The sequence below is a fragment of the Mchenga conophoros genome, linkage group LG18, assembly GCF_057382185.1.
Source record: "Mchenga conophoros isolate Kocher_MC1m ecotype Shallow Benthic linkage group LG18, M_conophoros_male_GT1.1, whole genome shotgun sequence".
Classification (NCBI taxonomy): Eukaryota; Metazoa; Chordata; class Actinopteri; order Cichliformes; family Cichlidae; genus Mchenga; species Mchenga conophoros.
The window spans coordinates 40,946,534-40,967,471 of record NC_140543.1 but is presented as its reverse complement, the minus strand read 5'-3'; the positions used below and the strand labels follow the sequence as shown (position 1 = coordinate 40,967,471).

Below are 20,938 nucleotides of genomic sequence, written 5' to 3'. Positions count from 1 at the left end.
CCTTTTGAGGCTTTCTGCTTTATGGGCGAGTGATGTGAGTGACGACTTTGAGCCAGTAAAGTAGTGAGACTTTATAGGACTGTTTTACTGGTGCAGTCTGGCTTCCTCAGTGCAAGAAACCAGTGGAGTCTATAGAGAGCCACATGTGCCAAAACTAAATGCATCATTAAATGAAACATAAGCTAATTTTGTTTAACATTCTGGTATTTTGAGCGATGTTTCTAACAAATGACTATAATTATTGATATTTTTTATTTACAAAGTAGCAGAACAAATGATAGAATCAGCCAATGTTCAGGGGAAAAACTTTAATATGACAACTGAATCCAATTCATTAAAAATACCTTTGATGTGAAGTTGCACTGATGTATTCAGCTCTATGCCGAGGTCATGTAACACTGGACTCCACTGAACTGAAAGGATGTCAAACATGATTACAGAGCAGAAACAGCACCGTGTGCTCCATGTTGAACTCAGATTCAGCTTTATTGACCAAACAGAAGGATGCAGTATACAAGCTCCACACACTGCTGATCAGATGCACTCGTCCTAAACGAAACATGAGTAACGCTGTGACTCGTAGGGTTCTCTCTCATGGTGAGTGTATTTTGTGAAATGGGACCATTTTCTTTGCTAAAGTTGAAAGTCACGCTCCTCTGTGACTTTCAAAAGTCCAATGTTGATTTCTGCTCAAACTATTTTTATTCAGAATAATGTATAGGTCAGTAAAACGAAACGGTATCTGCTCAAGCACTGAGGTTAGTTGCAACAGCTAGTTTCTACTTTTCCTTCAGCTGCTACATTTTGCTTAACTACCTTTTTCTCTAGAACGGCAGAAATGAGTAAAGTGTCATCTACACTCTCCAGAACCCAAGTTATACTTACTGTGCAGAAAGATCGTTCTCTGGTTATCGACTCGAATGAAAGAATAGCAGCAAATCGTCACCTGAGACGAGCTGCATCCAAAGAAAGAATGTTTGCTGTTTTTTAGTTTCAAGGTTTAGGAAACAAATGAGTCGTTCTAAACTTTATAAACTTTGCTTCACCGACTTTTATCCATAATTTAGACGTTTCTCTAATAACATTTTGACTTGCAGTGAGCAGAGCACTTCCATTTATTTAAATTAACAGATTCTCCAACTCCTCTAATATAACCCATACTATACATTAATCAGAAACATGGCATTGTGCTATACCATTTGTTTAACAGCTGCAGGTTTTAAAGACAGACGGAAAACACGTTACAGGATATCAAACATGATATTTGTATGAAACCAAGTCATTTCCATGTTCTGTGTCTGAACACTTCCTTTTCCCACCATCAGTGAAAACAAGTTTATGACATGACACAGGCTGTACTGACAGTTTATTCCCTTCACATTCTCATCAACACATTTCAGTAATCACTCACAAGTAGTGTCCATGCAACCGAGCATGAGCTCACGTTAGCACAGCTCAAACTCTGCACATGTTTGTGGTTTGTTGAAATGTACCAACTGGCAACCAGTCTGAACACAAATTGACAAAGTCACAACATTTACGGTACACGTTTAGACTCGCACTCACTCAGGAATCACCCTTTCCGTGGAGTTTCTCTTCCAAACACTCAGGAACCTGACTGCTGGGTGGAAAATGAAACAAACTGTATCAAAGATTTCTCCAGGATGTGTCTGTGAGAGCAACGAGTTAACCTCCCTGTGATGGACAGCCACCCTCAGCAAACAGGATAAATACTGTAAAGGTCAAACTGTCCAAGCCTCCGATCACACATACTGTTACAAAAGACATTTATAAAAGGATGAGCGATAGAGAGCAGCCACAGATATTAGAAGACAGTTTGTTCCTACAGATCAGGGCAACTGAGATTCTCCAACTCAAATCAGGGTTCATAAACCAGCTGTACACGTCAACTTTGTGACCGTGACAAGACGACCAAATCTGTTGGTTTGTTTCCATTTTCACGTAAACTAACAGTCACACGTGGCAAGATTCTCTTCCGCTTATCAGGACTGCAGGGATGCTGGAGCGTATCCCAGCTACCACAGGGTGAGAGGCGGGGCACGCCCCGGACAGGCCTGTCTCAGGGCGAGCGACCATTCAAACCTGTGGGCCATTCACAATCACCAGTTACCCTAACCAACTGTGATGTTCTGGGAGTACTGGGAGAGAACCACACAAACAAAACACAGCAAGGCTGGACAGTGGAGTCGAACTCAGGACCTAACCACTGCACCACCGTGCCGCCATAATTATATATAGAAGAGTGTTCTAACAGAAACACATTTCAATGCAACACATATTCACATTGTGGCTTTTATTTACTTCCATGCATGTCAGATGCATCGTACATGGCCCACTAATGCATGGCAAACTGTTCACAGGCATTTTAACAAAGCGCATCATTCTGATATCCTGGAGGTCACTGGGAGTGATCGTGTGCTCCTACACTGTTTGGACAGAGCTGGTCCTGGTTTTTAAGGCCCTAAACCCAGCCACATGTCACCCATGTGATGCAGGGCGGTTTCCAAAGTCAAACAGACCCACGAGTCCCGGCCTAAAGGCCATCCAGATGAAGACAGTATACCATGTGCTTTTAACTTCACGCTATAGATGGACCCTGGATTTGTTTGGAGAGAATCCACAGTTACTGTCAGCAGCCCAGTCTGTCGGCTGCTGTTCTGATCTGCTACATCATACTAAGATAGAAACAACACGGATACAGATAATATAAAACAAGGGGTTTCTTCTATGTACAAGAGTCCTTTTGAGGGTTTTAGTCAACCCTGTCATCTCCTTCAGAAATACACTTCTGCTCTTGTTTCTGTGTGCCGCACAGGTATCCATGTCCATGCATTTGATTTTCCTCTGAGTGTGTGTGTGTGTGTGTGTGTGCGCACGTGTGTGTGTGTTTTCCTGGCCGTCTACTTGTGTTCTTTAGTAGGGGCAAAGTAGAGCTCCATGGGTTTGTTGACCTTCCAGTACTTTTCACTGACCAGTTCCAGGGAGAAGGAACCATTCAGCACCTGTGGACAGAGTTCAACACGTCATTTCCCAAACACACTGAATCACACAGTATTTTGAATGTAGCCATTGAATCTGTTGTTGTTACTGTGAACTGTTTTTGCACATAGAAAAGCTAAACCTGCTGTCTCACCTTTGTGCACATCCCTTTACAACATCGTACGTCTACATCAAATGTGCCAAGTGCCAGTGTTTTACATCATTTCCTCAAGGATTAAAAAAAGGGAATAAGTGGTTAGCGCCCCCTAGTGTGGTGCCTCGTTGACTACAGCCAACATGAATTCTTCCACTTTAAAAATAAAACCACAAAGCTAAACCTTGGTATACTAATAATAATGCTATACTATATAACTTGTTTTATTTTTGTGCCAGCCCCTAACACTGTAAGAAAAACATGGGTTGGAAAAATTAAAACTAATGGCCACCAGATTATCATACTGTGGGTGCAAAAAGTCTTCCGGTCTTACAGAAGTCTGTGGGACAACAGCCTTCAGTCCACGTCTGTGTGGATCACAGTGAAAAAGACAGGATAGCTATATGTTTAGTAAAGCTGAGTGTGTCTGTGTGGGTGCTCACAGTGAACTGGTTTCCAGCTGTAGGTATGTAGATGGTGTACTGTTTCTCTGAAGCTGCCTCCACATTAACAGGACTGGCTTCAGCGTTTCTCCTCAGCTCCTCCAGAGCCAGTCGCACAGCCAGGTATTTAGACAGGTGATCCACTGTGGCGTTACCGGATGTCTTTATGTAGCGAGGGACAAACTCCACACTGTGCAGACACAAAAGCACTCGTGTGAATATGCGCAGGAACTGGATTTTCAGAGCTAACGTAGGGTGTGTATTATATTGAAATGGATGTGTCAGCAGCAATGTCTGACTACCTGTTGTGACCGTCATCCTTCTCCATCAGGGTGGGGTGTGGCCTAAAGACCAGCTCTATTTCACTGGCACCACCATCAATCACCGAGTCCCCGCCCCCGTTCTCTGCAGCGTTATCCATGTCCAAACCGCTGTCGTCGCTTGTCTTGGTGCGCTTGATGCTCGGCCCGGCCTCCTACAGAACCACAGTTAAAGATGAAGAGAGATCACCCATCCTAAAAATCACTGTGGTCCTCACACTCGTGTGTTCGTCTCTTTGCCATTAGTACTCGGATCGACTCGCCACGCTTTTCAGGGTTTCCCATTAGATAACAGCTCCTGGTACCAGTAGGGATGGGTACCGGTATCCGGTGCCATTATGCCGGTGCCTTTTTTTCCCCTGAGCTGTGATACACTTTGGATTCTAGCCAATCATTTTACGTTTCCGAGGATAGTAGGCGGGCCCAGGTACGTACGTTCTTTTGAGCAGAGCTACAGATTAAAAATGCCCAAAGCGAAGCGGTCAAAGTCTGGCTGTACTTCACAACAAAAGATGCAAACTCAGCAGCCTGCAACAAGTGCTTTAAGCTGATACTGTCAAAGGAGGTAACACCTCGAATCTGATGAAACACCTGGCGACGGGTTTTTTTTTAAAGCCGAGAAATGCGCCGTATTTGATAGCTTGCTGCGAGACCTCACACCGAGCGCATCTACTGCGGGTGTGGTGCCTGTTATCGGACCCGGAGTTAGCAATATCCCCCAAAAACCCCAATAGCCTCCGTAATGTCTTTGTGCCTGCGGGAGGTCGACGGGTATAGGGAAGCGCTGTATAAGGTTCCCGTTATTGGTGTTTGGGTGGTTGACCGGGACGGATTTTCTCCTGTCACTTTCTCGTCATCCCTGACGTGCTCTCCGTTGTTTTTTCCCTGCTAATTTTAGCATCACACGGCACAGCTTCTGTATCACGTGGTATAAGGCTCCGCCCTTGTCATTTGTTGAGCAGGAAGAGTGAGCGCTTGTTTTCATGCAGATTACGTCCCGGATCAAACTGCGGTACAATCGGCGTCTTTTTTTTTCTTTTTTTTTTTAAAAATCGTTGTCATTTGGAAATGAGATCGCACCTAAGTATGAATCGAGATCGCGATTTTCTAACGATTAATTGTGCAGCTCTATTATCTGCTGTAAAAAGCCAGGACAGGAAAATCTCTTCACGTTTTTCTGTGTTTGATCCTCAGTTACTTTGACACAAAGACATCTGCTGTGATGCTCTGATGAAGTCTCACAGTGTCAGCTTTGTTTTTATACACAGACATAAATGTAAGGAGATGTAAATGATCAGAATTATAATATTTCCGACTGAGTAAACACTGAATCAATGGGGACTTTGTGATTCGATGATAGAAGTCAGTGATGATACCCGGCCCTAGTCATGCTCTACATGAAAAATAAAGAAAAGGAAGACAAAGACGCCAATGCCTCTGTTCCAGTAGTACCTATTGGTAAATGGACTGATTCTTATAGAGCGCTCTTCTGCTCTCCCGGAGTACTCAAAGCGCTCTACACAACATGCCACATTCACCCAATCACACCCATTCTCACAAGCACTTTCTCTATATGCTTTCTAACTACATTCACACACATTCACACGCCGATTGATGCGTCGGAGAGCAACTTGGGGTTAGTATCTTGCCCAAGGATACATGACATGCAGACTGGAGGAGGCAGGGATCGAACCACCAACCTTCCGATCAGTAGGTGACCTGCTCTACCTCCTGAGTAACAGCCACCCCAAATCAACCTAATCCTAATCAACTACACTCGGCTTAGGTTGTTTTCCATTACAGCTGAGTCAATGTGGGTGAGGTTGTTACAGCAACACGGCCTGAAAGTTCTGCGTGTAGCTTGTACCAGGTAATAACACCTAATGGAAAATCCTAAAATCGAGTCCAGTTGAATCAAACAGGTACACGTGGAAAAGAGGCTTAAGCGGTACACAGAAAGCATCCATGTATACCACATCATACCTGGTTGCTGTGGACGGAAGCGTTGCTACAGTGGGAAGAGTCTCCATTATCCTCAGCTCCACTGCCGTTCTCCACTGTGTGTCTCTTACCACGCTGTAGTCTGACACAGAGGTAACTCGCATTCATTGAAATGGACTGGGTTTAATGTGAGTATTTGGAGCATTTGTACACGTCCTTTACCTGGTCATAGCCTGTATCTTCAGCCCTTCTTCTATGCTGTGGGATAAGGCTTGCTGGTTGTTGTGTTTGCTGATGCGGGCCAAAACTCTTTCCTGGTGGGCTTCGTACTCGTCACGGCTCGGGTAAATCTTACCTGAAAGTAGAAAAATGCCACAAAAGACTTCACGCACCATGTCCACACGTAAATAAACAGGAAATAACTATGTATAATATATACACACACATGTTTTCAGACTGTGTCTTACAGGTCTGAAAGTACACGTATATAACAATTTGTTTTTACATAATGATCCAATTACAATAAATTAATGAAGGCTGTGTTTAAAAAACATTTATTTTGTATTATGTTTCTCTACAGAAAACTTGAGTATGAACCAAATAGTGATTTTGGAGAATTGTTGATTGTAGTGATTTCATACTGTGCTGTAATCATCATCATCTGATTTTTAAAACTGAGAAAACTAAAGAAATGATTTTTGACCTTAGGATGTGCACATGACTCAGTGGGGATTGATGGGTGTACGACACAGCAGGTTAGCTCATATGAATACTCAGGCATCTATGTGGATACCTTTTTTTAAATGGAAAGGCTGTGTTGGGTTTTTCTGTGAGAAATTAGCTCGAAGACTACAAAGAGAACCAGTCTCTCCAGTAAAGATATGAAAAAGATTCATCAGGATCATAAAACTGTTAATGATCCATCCCATATCATTTCTGCAGTACGAGCCGTTACTCTCAGGGAGACGGTACAGAGCAAAGAAAACAAAGCAGCAGAAAGTCTCGTTCCTCCCTACATCTGTTGCACTTTTAAATAAGCACTTGGCACTATTTAAACCTCTAGAGCAACATCGCTGTGTAACTGAACACTTGCTGGCGTCGTGTCACAGGAATCAAAGGTGTATTGATGAATCTATTCACTTATTTATGGATTGATCTTTGTTGCTGCTTTCATTATTCAAATGCTGCCATGTTTCTTCTTCCACAGTAATGTGAAAATGACACAAAATGTTCTTCCTGCAGGCATAAGAAACCATCAACATGTGGATGTAAAGCACAACTTTCCTGACATCACTTACTAATCAGAGCATCAAAATTGGGGTCTGGACGCAGCGATCTCTTGGACACCAGCTTCTTACGACAGGTAGGACACTCTTTATTACTGCGGAGACAGCAAACGGCATCAGTGCCACTTCCACATGAACAACAGGTAATCATGCACAACATCTCAGTTGTTTTCTAACGTCTGTATCGGTGTTATGAAAGCAAAACTCATGACCTGTGAAAGCCTGAACAACAACAGACGAAGTGACAGTATGTGGAAAACAGCATATCAAAAACAAGGAAAATTCATACCACACTGAGGCCGTGCTAGCCCATCAGCATGAGACGATGCTCGGACTGTTACTGTGCATCTGCATGCCTAATGCCTATATCTGTAAGTGTGAGTGGAAGCAGGTGCTGTGACTGTAAGATGGTCACTCTCACACATCAACCTTCAGGTGAGAAGCTTTGGCTTTTTGAACCAGTCTCACTGCTGTATTATTACTATGCTAATATCCTGTGGGGTAGGTGCAATGTGTTTTATTAGCCATGTTTTAGTGCCATTAAAAGAGAGAGTGGATTTGGAAAGAGCAACTCATTGATAAAAAGTTAAAACTAATTTCCTGGGCTAAATTTGGCCGTTAACTCTGGCCTTTGAATAAAGCTCGCTTCAGCCAATACCAATCATGGAAGGCTACACAGGCTTCCCGACAGGCTGCACAGATGCTCCGTGACTTCACTGCCGCTAGTGCTGCACGATTTTGCATAAAATGAGAATCACGATTTTTTGGTTTAGAATTGAGATCATGATTCTCTCACAATTCTCTTTTCCAGTATAAATATTTATTGCACTTATTAACTGCACACCAACTTCGTAACAGTTGAGACTGAACATAAAAACAATAAATAAACATAAAAACAACAAAATGTTGTACTGCTTGAAATTCTGTCTCCACCGTTGCTCGACGCTGCGTGTACAGAGCAGGTAGTGCAACAATAGAAAAATAGTTGGGGGACGGCACTGTGTAGTGTTTGTCTAGGGTGTTGATCGTTTTCCTAAATCCCTCGTTTTGCACAGTGTTGATGGAGCCATATCTTTGGTCAGGTGATAAGTGATAGCCTCCGTAGTTTCTTTGTGCCTGCGCGAGTTCGACGGGTATAGGGAAGCGCTGTATAAGGTTCCCGTTATTGGTGTTTGGGTGGTTGACCGGGACGGATTTTCTCCTGTCACTTTCTCGTCATCCCTGACGTGCTCTCCGTTGTTTTTTCCCTGCTAATTTTAGCATCACACGGCAGCTTCTGTATCACGTGGTATAAGGCTCCACCCTTGTCATTTGTTGAGCAGGAAGAGTGAGCGCTTGTTTTCATGCAGATTACGCCCCGGATCAAAATGCGGTACAATCGGCGTCTTTTTTTTTTTTCTTTCTTTTTTTTAAAATCGTTGTCATTTGGAAATGAGATCGCACACAAGTATGAATCGAGATCGCGATTTTCTAACGATTAATCGTGCAGCCCTAACTGCCGCCCTCTCTGTCCAGCTGTGACGGTCATATTACTCAGGTGTAGGGCTGGGCCATATTATACCGTTCACGGTAATACCGGTATAATGTTAGGCAACGATAGGAAAATGAAATATCGCGATAGAATATGAGTGAAACGCGCATGCGCAGTGCCTTTGTTTTCATACGCACATGGCCGATTGTTGAGTGAAACAGATGAACCAGAATTGGTTTGTAAAAATGGTGCAACTTCAGTGATGTGGAACTGGTTTGGTGTTTGTCCGTCAGATACACGACAAAGCACATTTTTTTGCAGAACATGCAAGCGGCCGTCGTATTTGTCGGACTAAGATGCTCTTAAATCTGGGAGTAATCTGGGTCCTAAACTCTGTATACTTCAGGTCAAACAACACTGCAGCATCACTTAGAGTTAAAAACTGTCTAAATTCTTTCATCTTTAATAAAACGATCAGCATTGCTGCTTTACCAGGTGTAACTATAAAGTTTAACTTCCAGGCATCCATGAAAACAAAAGTTATTACATTTAACGGAGTTAGAAGTTAGCAGGAAGCTAGCGGAAGTTAGCTCGCTAGTTTCGCTAGTTACCTAAGCATGATATAGCATGTTCTGACTGAGAGATTTCTGAAAAAAATCAAACGTACAGCTCTGCTATCACTTCCAACATAAATGAAGACAGGAAACTAAACAGCAGTGACGTTTGTAGGGTTACTGAAGTTGGGCTAGCTGGTATATAATGATGTGCTACGTGATCGCTAGCGACACAGCTATGTTAGCATAACATAAACAGTGAAGCTGGAGGACGAACACTAACACGTGAAGGTTCCTCATGGTTAGAGACAAATGCAATCGCATGGCAGGATGCTGTAAACGGACCAAACTTCAGTCAGGAGAACAACTGAGATAATCCATCCACAATACGAGGTTAGTCATTAATATACTGCAACAACATGGGAATAGAGCAGCTGCAGAGAATTCAACATTAATGAATCAATGGTACAGAAGTGGAGGAAGCAAGAAGAATGAGTTTAATAAAGTTTGATTTATCTGACTGCTTTGTTTCGCTTAATGTGCCTTATAATCCCGTGCACCTTATGGTACGAAAAATACGTACTGCACACTGCAGTTTAATGTTGCAAAGCACCTCTTTTTAACTTCAGTGGATATTATACATGGTTATGCTCAGGATATGTCAGCCCATTTCTACTGGAAATGCCTTTGGGTTAAACTTTCAGCAAGGAATTTGCATTTGCACTGTTACATTTTTATAAAGCTTTAATGTACATAAAAACCAGCTTCTTGTTTAAGTGAAAATAAATGGAAGGTTGTCTTTTTGTGCTAGTAATGTTGTGGAGTTGTATTTTGTCTCGCATCAATTATATCGTCAGTTATATCGTTATCGCAAATTTTCAAATATATATCGTGATAAATATTTTTGGCCATATCGCCCTGCTCTACTCAGGTGTTCCCGTGCACTCACCCAGATCTCAAAGCTGTGATGATGCAATCAGCACAGAAGCGATGCAAACATTCTTTGGTAGTCATCGTGTTCTTCAGCATGTCCAGACAGATAGGACACATAAGTTCACTGTGCAAGGACCTGGGTGACACCGCTATTTCCAGGCCATCTGTGATAGCCTCCTGTGGCAGAAGCAAACACACAGACTGAGGTTAGCACCAAGACGAACCAGGCCTAACAATCACAAACACAGCCGTGCCACAGGCTGACTGATGATGAGGTGGTGTTAGTGATTACCTGTGGAGTCCTCTGTAGCTCGTACAGACTCAGCTCCCAAGTCTTGCTGAGGGGTTGGACCCCATTGGTCTGAACTGTTTGAGTCATCACTGAAACTCTGAAAAACAGAAAGGAAAAATGGAGACTCTTCTGCAAATCAATGATAACGAGTTATTCACTCCAAGTTAATGGTAAGCACAGCACACTTTCTATTGTCACACATAAACATGTAACCTGTAATGTCAATGAGTAAAATAAAAGTTCAGCAATGAACCAAAAATCCAAAAAGGAGAACAACCAGAAAGAAAGACAAAAAACTGGTGGACAGGGAGTCGGGTTGGTGGGGGGTGTGGGGGGTTGGGCGGAAAGGGAATGGGACTGGAAGTCAGCCAATCAGAGAGCAGAAGACCAAAAGGTCTCACTGCCCGCTGACCTCTGTTCACCGTGCTGGATTCACAGCGCACAGGAAGCCACGATTTGTTTCCTTCAAAGCTTGCTTTAGCACATCAGCGCTGCGATTAATGCAGAAGTCAACACGGACGCACAAACCCTTCATTCCTCATGAGCAGCAGCAAAACTTTTTACCATAAACGCACTGACATTAGTGTTAGCGCTGGCATCTGACACAGTCCAGCTTCTCACCCAGTTTGTCCGACTGGATGAAACACAGCACTGTCAGAGACATCACACTGATCCACGGTCTTACTCTGTACTTTTTTTCTATTATAGTTATTTACTTATACCTTTCATAGTAAATTAAGCTGCCAGTAAGTTTATATAGAATTAGAAAACAATGTGTTTACAGTGTCTATTTTATAAAATCCCCATCTAAGCTCAGAACAGAATAGGAATATCCTTTATTGTGCCTCATTGGGAATATTCAGGTGTCGCTGACAGGCAGACATGCAGATTAAAATATTGTTTTAAACTTGTGGGTGCTGACTTCTCTCAGACTTTAATTCAGGACTCTTGGAGGGACTCGTCTCTCTCGCGCTCTCTTTATAGTCTCCATTCATGGAAAGGACTAAGAGGTTTTTATACTTTGCAGACTGAAGCAGCTAAAGTCACTGCACCAGTAAAATGCATTTCTTGGATAGCAGTTGGAAACATCGCCTTCAACAGTATTTCATTGTCATGTTATCATTTTAACAAATGTAACTCTTTAGATGTAATAGGGTTGTTAGGAAGCTTTATGGTCTTGTTTTATTTAGACGTAGGGCTGGGCGATATGGCCTAAAATCCATATCGCGGTATAATTTGAAGCATGTACGGTAACAATATATCTCACGATATATTCTTTTCTTCTGTATACTGTATATTCCGCACTATAAGGAGCACTTAAAATCCTTTAATTTTTTAAAAATCGACAGTGTGCCTTATAATCCGGTGCACCTTATGTATGAATTCTGGTTGTGCTTACTGACCTCGAACCGATTTTATGTGCTACAGAAATCTGTCAAAATGTTTTAGTACGACTTTGGTTGCTACGAAGCCGCACCGCTTGATGGATTGTCGGAGTATTACGGCTGCCGTAGTCAGGAGCCTCGCGGAGTAATCTGGGTCCAAAACTCCGTCCTTTTCAGGTCCCAAAGTCAAACAAACACTGCGGCATCACTGAGAGTTACAAACTGTCTAAATTCTTTCATCTGTAATAAAATTATCAGCGTTGCTGCTTTACCAGGTGTAACAATTAAGTTTAACATCCAGGAAAACACAATTTATTAAATTCAACGGAGTTAGAAGTTAGCAGGAAGTTAGCTCGCTAGCTGAGAAAATTAAAACGTACAGCTCTGCTATCACTTCCAACATAAATGAGGACAGAAAACTAAACAGCAGCGACGTTTGTAGGGTTACTGAAGTTGTCGAAAACCTTAGACAAAAATAGCAGCTTAGAGATTGGTCTAAAATTGCCAAGAACTGACGGGTCCAAACCAGGTTTTTTTAGAAACGGCTGGACAACAGCTTGTTTAAACGAATGAGGAACAGTTCCATTTGAGATACTGCCATTTACAATAGCGAGGATGTTAGGGCCGACTGTCTTCAGCACATCTCTGAGAAATGGCGTAGGTAACACATCCAAGGGGCACGTAGTTGGTTTCACGTAGTTGGCATTATTATATCAGAAAGATGGGATAATGAAACTGGTTTAAATTTGGAGAGAATGAACATGCAGGTGGTTCAGAAGGGTCGTGGGATGGGAGCGGGATATGTGCTCTGATATTATCAATTTTTTCAGTAAAGAACTTTTGAAAATCCTCAGAAGTGTGTGAGGCAGTCAAAGATATCACTATGACTGTCGCCCGGCATAATTTCCACATGATATTGTTTGCAGCCGCTGCAACGCTTTCGACCAAAACAGGTGCAGCTTGATGACAACATCAACATGCGCTATCGCGGTAGAGCGGTATAGCCAAAATCTCAACTGTTGGCCAAATTCATATTGTTTCTACCGTATACCGTTTATACCGCCCACCCACATTTAGACGCTTCAGTGTGATCCTTAAAGGAAACCCATCTATGAAATGATTATGAGTGGGTACCATCATGACACCTCGGACACACAGAAGCCCTTGTATACTTCTCACTGGTATCCACACAGGTACTAATACCCCAGTAATCGGCTTGGCTCAACTCAACTCGGTTTTTAGGCTTTTCCATTGGGTGTTAGAACCTGTTACCAGATACTTTTTTAGTACTTATTTGGCCAAGCTATCTGAAATTGTGTCGTCAACAGACTGCCATCAATGGGCTGGTCAATAGAGTCGCTCGATGAGTCACGACTCCTTCGCGATAATCCAAGCCGAAAGTGGACAACAAGGGAAAAGGACACACAAAAAACAACACTGTGGTGTCTGACGAAAAGTCACACGCCAAACAGCAGGCATTTCACATTTCACGCAAACAAATGACATCACGGGGTCGCTATAACGACTCCACGCAGATTAGGTGGTACTCCACTGAAAAATGGAAAATAATTTCTAATTCTTAACTGAGCTGATGTGTTTGGTGCTCACGACACACAGGGTTGTGTAACCTGGGCATACGGATCACTCCTAATAACAGTTCGTCTATGTACAGATAATACAAGAAACCAGTGTTATTTGTGTTATATGGGGCTGTTCTGTTGTGGGTCTGAGAGGTTTGTCTAGTCAGAATGTTATACTGTATATATGTGTGTCTGTCTTACAGTGTACTCTCGTAATGTAAAGAATAGCTGCTGCAGATAATGGAGACCTTAATAAGTTTCAAGTTAGACTTCTGTGCCTCCCTGCTTGGCCTTATTTCTCTGTCTTGTCTGCTGCGTATCATTTGGGTGTTTGCAGCTTTGCTCCTTATTACCTGTTGGCCTCTGTCTTTGTTTTGGTTTTGCCCGAATAACAACATGGCAAAGACTACCCAAAATGCATTGCGATACCCAGCACTAAAGAGGTGAAAATGGGGGTGGTTCACATAAAACACAACGAGCGGTTTGAAAGGCAAGCTACACAACCTTTCCACATATGAAGAATAAAATATCAATAAACACAGTACAATGGGACGTAAAACGGGGGCTGCGTTGACCAGTACATTACCATGACGTGTTTGTACCGCAATCATTAATCTGTGTCCATAAACAAAACCCTGTGTGCAGCACACATTCAAATTAGACACGGTCTCTACGGCTGTTAGCGTGTAAACGGGTTTTCTCAAACGCACAGGCAGCTGAGTCGACTCTGATATTAATTTTCCACCAAGTTATTAGTGTTAGCTTATCAACTGTTGTTCACGGGCAGACCTCGAGCACAGATTTCAATGAACCCACGGTGCTCGGCTGCTAACCACGGGCTACCGAAGAGGCTAGCTGCTCCTCGCAGCGCTAACGCCAGAAAGGAGCTGAACACAGACCGTGACAAAGACCGCACGATCGTGGCGGACACTCATCTCGTTTCCATTTAAATAGCACACACAATTACACGACGAGTTATTCAATAAAATACTCGGGACGGAGTCACGAATGTAATTTGTGGCTGTGACAGAGGGGAAAACAACAACAGACAAGAGCCGAGCACCGCTGTCCTGAGCTGAGCTGTGCGGCTGTCCAGCCTCCAGAAAACAGCGTGAAACAACCACAAACTGACGCCTGGAGCTTTTTAACCACAACTTCCCACACAGGAGCGAAGCAGGGATCCCAGCTGGGAACATCATTTTTCCATACTTACATTTTCAGTTGTAAGAGACGATCCAGCCAGCGCGTTTAGGCGAAGGCAATATGGCGGACACACAAGAAGCAACGTAACCTGGGAAACCGAGTCCTGTGCTGGAAGCCTGATCAGGTGACATCTGTACACGTCAATGACTGTAGAAGTCACTGCTACACACCCATCACCCAAACTCCCATCAAAATCAATAAAAACACTTTAACGGAAGCCAGCTTCACCTAATTATGGCCCATTGTCTTATTATATGGAAAAATGTGTGTCATGAGCCTCCAGCTCGCACTGGAGCGGTTCGCAGCCGAGTGTGAAGCAGCGGGAATGAGGATCAGCACCTCCAAATCTGAGGCCATGGTTCTCAGCCGGAAAAGGGTGGAGTGCCCACTCCGGGTCGGGGATGAGTTCCTGCCCCAAGTGGAGGAGTTCAAGTATCTCGGGGTCTTGTTCGCGAGTGATGGGAGAAGGGAGCCGGAGATCGACAGACGGATTGGGGCTGCGGCTGCAGTAATGCGGACGCTGCACCGGTCCGTCGTGGTGAAGAGGGAGCTGAGTGTAAAAGCGAAGCTCTCAATTTACCGGTCGATCTACGTCCCTACCCTCACCTATGGCCACGAGCTGTGGGTAGTGACCGAAAGAACGAGATCGCGGATACAAGCGGCAGAAATGAGCTTCCTCCGAAGGGTGGCTGGCCTCTCCCTTAGAGATAGGGTGAGAAGTTCGGCCATCCGGGAGGGGCTCAGAGTAGAGCCGCTGCTGCTCCACATCGAAAGGAGCCAGCTGAGGTGGTTCGGGCATCTGACAAGGATGCCCCCTGGGCGCCTCCTGGGTGAGGTGTTCCAGGCATGTCCCACCGGGAGGAGGCCCCGGGGCAGACCCAGGACACGCTGGAGAGATTATATCTCTCGGCTGGCCTGGGAACGCCTTGGTGTTCCCCCGGATAAGCTGGAGGAGGTGGCTGGGGAGATGGAGGTCTGGGCCTCTTTGCTTAGTCTGCTGCCCCCGCGACCCGGCCCCGGACAAAGCGGATGAAAATGGATGGATGGATGGTGTGTCATGAGTTATAAGTAACAGTCTCATCATATTAATAAATAGTTTCTGATATATGATATAGTTAATCATGATTATGAAAAACCCACCTCATAAATATAAAATCTTGAATAACAAGTGTTTTTTTTTTTTTTTTATTGGACTGGTGGATGGTGCAGTGGTAAATGGATTGGTTCTAATATAGTTATTCTGAACTTTACACCACCAACCTCAGTGACTTTTTCTGTGCCTGAGCGGATTCTGTCGAACATTCACACACATTCACACTCTCATGAATGCGCTGGGAGCAGCTCTAGGTTTGCGTATCTTGCCCACGTACACTTTGGCATGCAAGCTGGGAAACAGAGCTGCTGTGTGAGAAGGAACCTGTGACGCTTGTGTGCAGCCATTATCCAGACACCTTCCAGTGCAAACATAATAATATCGAAGCCCTGGCAGTTTTTAAAAAAAGTCATTATAAAGATGTGTATGTTAATATAACACAAAGTGTTTCTTATTCACAATGTCATCATAATGTCATCATTTTAAAGAATAATTTAGAGATTTCCTTATAACACAGCACAAAGTGCTGATTATGAAAACTTAAACATAAACTCCTTTTCCATATGTAACTGAATCAGAACAGGTGAAGCCAATTGAAAAATGTATGTTTCTTTATTTTGTATAGATTTTTTCTTTTCTTTGCTAAATGAACTTCTGAATATTGTTTACATGATTGAAATAAAATTAACAAACAAACAATAAACAATCATTTTAAGAGGTGTTTCATTATTGTGCCAGTTTCTTTTCTCTTTTCAGTGGCAGACGTGGACTTCCACACTTTTCTGTTTTCCCATCAGAAACAGATTTGAGTCTTGACTTGTTCATTCAACTTCTATGTCTGGTTACCACCAGCACAAAAGCCACAAATAGTTTTCCTTTTTATATTTTGAGCTGTGGGTATGAACCAATCCAATGAGCAGATACATGCATCTCAACATGATGATGAGACGCTATGGAAGAAATGAGGGTATTGTGTTAGGGAAACCCTCGGTCTGTCCGGGGGTGGTATTTTTACACCAAATGATCAGAAATACACACAAAGTCAGACAGAAACACTCTGATAAGGATGCATTTTTCTGTCTGCTTCACAGTCAGCCACACATCAGAGTCTTTAATTATTGTACTGGAACGTCGTTTTTAATCACTGCCACTAGAGGACATCAGTGCTCGAGGTTAGCCTGTCACTGATTTGCAGGGCAGTTTGCCAGTATGGGAACTATGCTCATGTCTATGTTAATAAAATAATTGTTTAAATACCTTTTAAATTACTATGCTTTAGTGTGAAGCAGGTTGAAATGACTGTATAAGTTGTGATATATTGCATAATACGTCTTTTGCTTTCTCACACATAGTGTATGGTGTTAGAGGGATTGGCCACACCCAGCTGGTACGAAGAGAAAGAGACTGATAGGAACTGTGAAAAGACAAGAAAAAGTAAGGAGAGTAATTGAATGGTTTTTAATTATTGTTTCAGATAACTAAAGTAAATATTAGAAAAAATAATATGTAGATATAAAATACACAAACTACACCTTTGAGGAACACTGAGAAAATAAGGCACTAGTTGTGTTGTTTGTACCCATTCTTATGTGTGGTATCAGTGAATGGACTGGTTAACACTGATTTGCATGAGCTATGGGGACTTTCAACATCCACACACTGTGTATTTTATGACCACACACAACCTTAGATGTGGCATGAGTCGTGGATGTCAGGATATCAGGACATGCCTTGAGGCGGATCTATTTCAGATGATTAAAAAAAACGAGGGGAAAAAGTGCAAAATGACACCAAAATGTTGACAAGTAGGAACAAAATGATCACAGAGATGCTAAAAGACAGCCAAGAAGAGCATCGCTAATTGTAAGCATGTTAGGGGGCTAAAACAGGAGGCTTGAGGCAGAGATGAGCTGTAAACCGACCATGTGTTTATTCACCAACATTAACAATGCCAAACCATAACACATAATAAAGCGATGCAGCCCAGTGGTGGGACATGGTTCCAGCAGCCTCTGATGTCAGTGCGCTGTTGCTAACTGGCCCTCGACCATAACCTCATCTGGGGTTACGTGCTAAACCAAACTAAAAACTGCAGGGATTTTCTGCAGGGAGAAAATGTACGTGAGACACAATCTTGTCACCAGAATACTCAGTTAGGATATAATTTGGCCCTCCTACCTATATGCACATCAGGTAAATATTAAAGTAATATTTCCCACCTAGGCAGACATTAACCAGCACTCACTGAAGGACTGCCAACAAGAAAAACCTGAAGACAAATAACCAATAAAAACACGTCAGACTTCTTCTATGACTGTCATCTTTTACACAAATGTCATGATTACTCATGTATGTTAATCTAGCCAAGCAATGAAGAAGACCTTCATTACACATTAAAAAGTAATAAATAACCATAAAGAAGCCCTTTTAAGCACGAGCGCTGGAAAACAACAGGGACCAATTATGTAAAGTCAAACTATGTAAAATCATCCAATAGTCCACTTCACATGCACCGTCAGAACCGTTTGGTTTACGTGCAGCTTGGATAGAGTGCTCAGGGGGCAGGACACATGGAAACCTTTGCTGTGAATGAAGGAGAAAATTACCTACACTGTTGTCTGTGCTGCAGGACATCACAGTTTCTGTTGGAGACCTGGTAGGACTCTGCTTCAGGCCAACAGCGTCAGACATTTTCTTCAATTCAGTGTTATTTATACAGCGCCAATTAACAGCAACAGTCACCTCAAGGTGCTTTATATTGTAAGCTAGACCCTACAATAATACTTCATTTCAGTTCATTTAGTTAATATAAGACAGTAGACATAATGAAATTTCATTTATTTTCAACAAACGGCAAGGTATAAAAGTACTTTTTACAAATGACACCAAAATAATAACAGTAAAAAAAACCAAACTGAAATAGTAATATCTATACTGATGTGGACTAGGTAATGTGTTAGTAAGGAAAGGATGCTAAGGCAAATCAACCTACAGAGGGCTGAATTTAAGGACACCCTAAAAATCAAAGTGGAATGATGAGTGGATGGTGTTCTGGGGGATTACCTCCCAAATCTGGACCAGGGCATCACCTCCACCTCCACTCTCCCACAAGAGCACTGGTATTGTTGTGCACAGTGTTGGGTAAGTTACTTTAAATTAGTAACTTAGTTACATTACTAGTTACTTCTATCAAAAGTAACTCAGTTACTTCAAGTTACTCGTTATTTTCAAAGTAACTAGTTACTAGGGAAAGTAACTTTGGCTTTACTCAGAATTCTCTTGTTAACGTGTTGCTAACGGGATACCCAGCCAGACTGCCAGTCTTCTAGCTTGCTTACTTGCCACAAGTGCACTGTGCCACCTACCAATAGAAAGGAAAAGATAATGTGCACATTTCCACAAGAGAAATCCCATGCCTGGACCGTTGTTGACTGCTGCCATGATTCTAGCCTGCGTCACAGCGTCATGTGTGCTTTTTACATCCAACACAAAAACTGCAGTCGTGGTGCTTTCGATTGTACTCAGAACTCGGAAATTCTGCCTTCTGAATAGGAAGATGTAGGAAACACCAGACTGCAGATGAGCTGCATACAGGGCTGGACTGGCCCACCATTATAGGAAACATCATAAAGCCTTTGAATGAAAACAAATGCTGTTGTGACAGTGATGTGCACTGTCTTGTTGGTATATATGTATCAATCTATCAATCGTTTGTTGTAAGATTCAGATAATTATTTATTAAAAGGTAGACATTTTAAATGCGAATAAGAAAGAAAAGTATTTCTTTGTGCCCACCTCTCCCTGTTAATGCCCTATCTGGCCCCCTGGCAACACTTTCCTAGACCCGCCCCTGCACAGTTACCAGCTGTCAGCTACATAAAAAAAGGATCCTGGGGTTATTTGTCTCTCAGAAACAGCTCATAACTTCAACTCATTCATGTTAACTAAAAGGTAAACCTGTTTCTCCATCACCTGTTCAGCTCTGATGATTCAGTAAGGACATCTCCTGGTTTCATCTTCATGTTTCCCTCTCACCACATATCCAAACAGACATCATGACCAGCAGCTTTACAGCTGTGGCTCCAGAAAACATCAGCTGATACTAGAAAGTAATATTAAATACATTCTAACAACAGCTGATCAAGCTTAAACGTGCTGCTGTTGTTTAGCGCGACATCCGCTGGTTTCCTCTTTCTGGCGCAAAGTGGGCGATAAACAAACAAGAGAGAAAAGCCGATCAGCTGATCACTGATCAGTTTCATGACTGAAGTAGCAACAGGAGAGAGAGGGAGAGAGAAGAGGCAGCTGTGCAGCAAAGACACAGAATAACTCCAGCTTTGTGTCTTTTTCCCTTCTAGCTGAAGTCCGGGACAAACTGTGTTCCTTCTCAGCTCAATACGCGTAATATTTTCTCTGAATACGAGATGATTCTGTGTTTTTGGGGACGGTTGGCAAATCTACTAACTAACCTTATGAATAAAATAAAGTTCACTATCAGTAACATCATAGCACCACCCAGCTGTATGGAAACTCCGTCATGCTAGCTAGTAGCAGTACGAGTTATTGTAACTGACTGTAAAAAGTCAGCACAACGAAAATAAACTCCACCTGAACTTGGTTTATATCTGACCCAGATAGACTGCAGGTCATAACTTCTTACCTGAAGTTCAGTTCACCTGATACTCGGACCGGCGGCCGCCTCGGGTCTCTCCTCCTCCTGCGTCCCCTTTCCCTCCTCCACCTGCTGGCCTCCACCACTTGCTAATGTTACTGAATCTGTGGAAGCTCCGTGATAGCCACCACACAAAGTAACGAATAACGAGCCTATCTAAATCCCAGTAACGATTAACGCGTTCCTGATTTTGGCATAATAATTAGTTACCGTGCTCGTTACCAGAATAATAACGTAGTTACTGTAACGCGTTACTTAATAACACGTTAGTCCCTACACTGGTTGTGCACTAGGAGGAATCCAGGACCCACCACACCAGCTTAGGGTCTGACAATGGGTCCAAGGATTTTTAGTCCATTTTTATTTACACAGCGCCAAATCACAACAACAGTCACTTCAAGGTGCTTTATATTGTAAAGTAGACCCTACAGTAATACATACAGAGAAAACCCCAACAAGCACTTTGGCGACAGTGGGAAGGAAAAACTCCCTTTTAACAGGAAGAAACCTCCAACAGAACCAGGCTCAGGGAGGGGCGGGGCCCTCTGCTGTGATTGGTTGGGGTGAGAGAAGGAAGACAGGATAAAGACATGCTGTGGAAGAGAGACAGA

General features: G+C 42.9%; 1 protein-coding gene across 1 annotated transcript; it reads right to left on the bottom strand.

Moving 5' to 3' along the window:
- Positions 1-461: 461 nt before the first annotated feature.
- Positions 462-14,672, bottom strand: LOC146554764 (E3 ubiquitin-protein ligase RING2). The gene is made up of 9 exons (XM_085254549.1): positions 14,573-14,672; positions 10,395-10,491; positions 10,119-10,279; positions 7,157-7,239; positions 6,081-6,213; positions 5,901-6,000; positions 3,900-4,072; positions 3,598-3,787; positions 462-3,023 (listed from the first exon to the last, which is right to left on the bottom strand). Exons 2-9 carry the CDS (start codon positions 10,479-10,481, stop codon positions 2,922-2,924), a joined length of 1,029 nt encoding a protein of 342 aa, XP_085110675.1. The 5' UTR covers positions 10,482-10,491; positions 14,573-14,672; the 3' UTR covers positions 462-2,921.
- Positions 14,673-20,938: the final 6,266 nt, after the last annotated feature.

Coding starts and splice junctions, on each gene's coding strand:
- LOC146554764 (XM_085254549.1), bottom strand. CDS start 10,481: ATGACTCAAACAGTTCAGACCAATGGGGTCCAACCCCTCAGCAAGACT. Junction 4,073..5,900: donor CTTCCGTCCACAGCAACCAG/GTATGATGTGGT, acceptor GTGGTTCTGTAG/GAGGCCGGGCCGAGCATCAA. Junction 3,024..3,597: donor CAGCTGGAAACCAGTTCACT/GTGAGCACCCAC, acceptor CTCTGTCCACAG/GTGCTGAATGGTTCCTTCTC.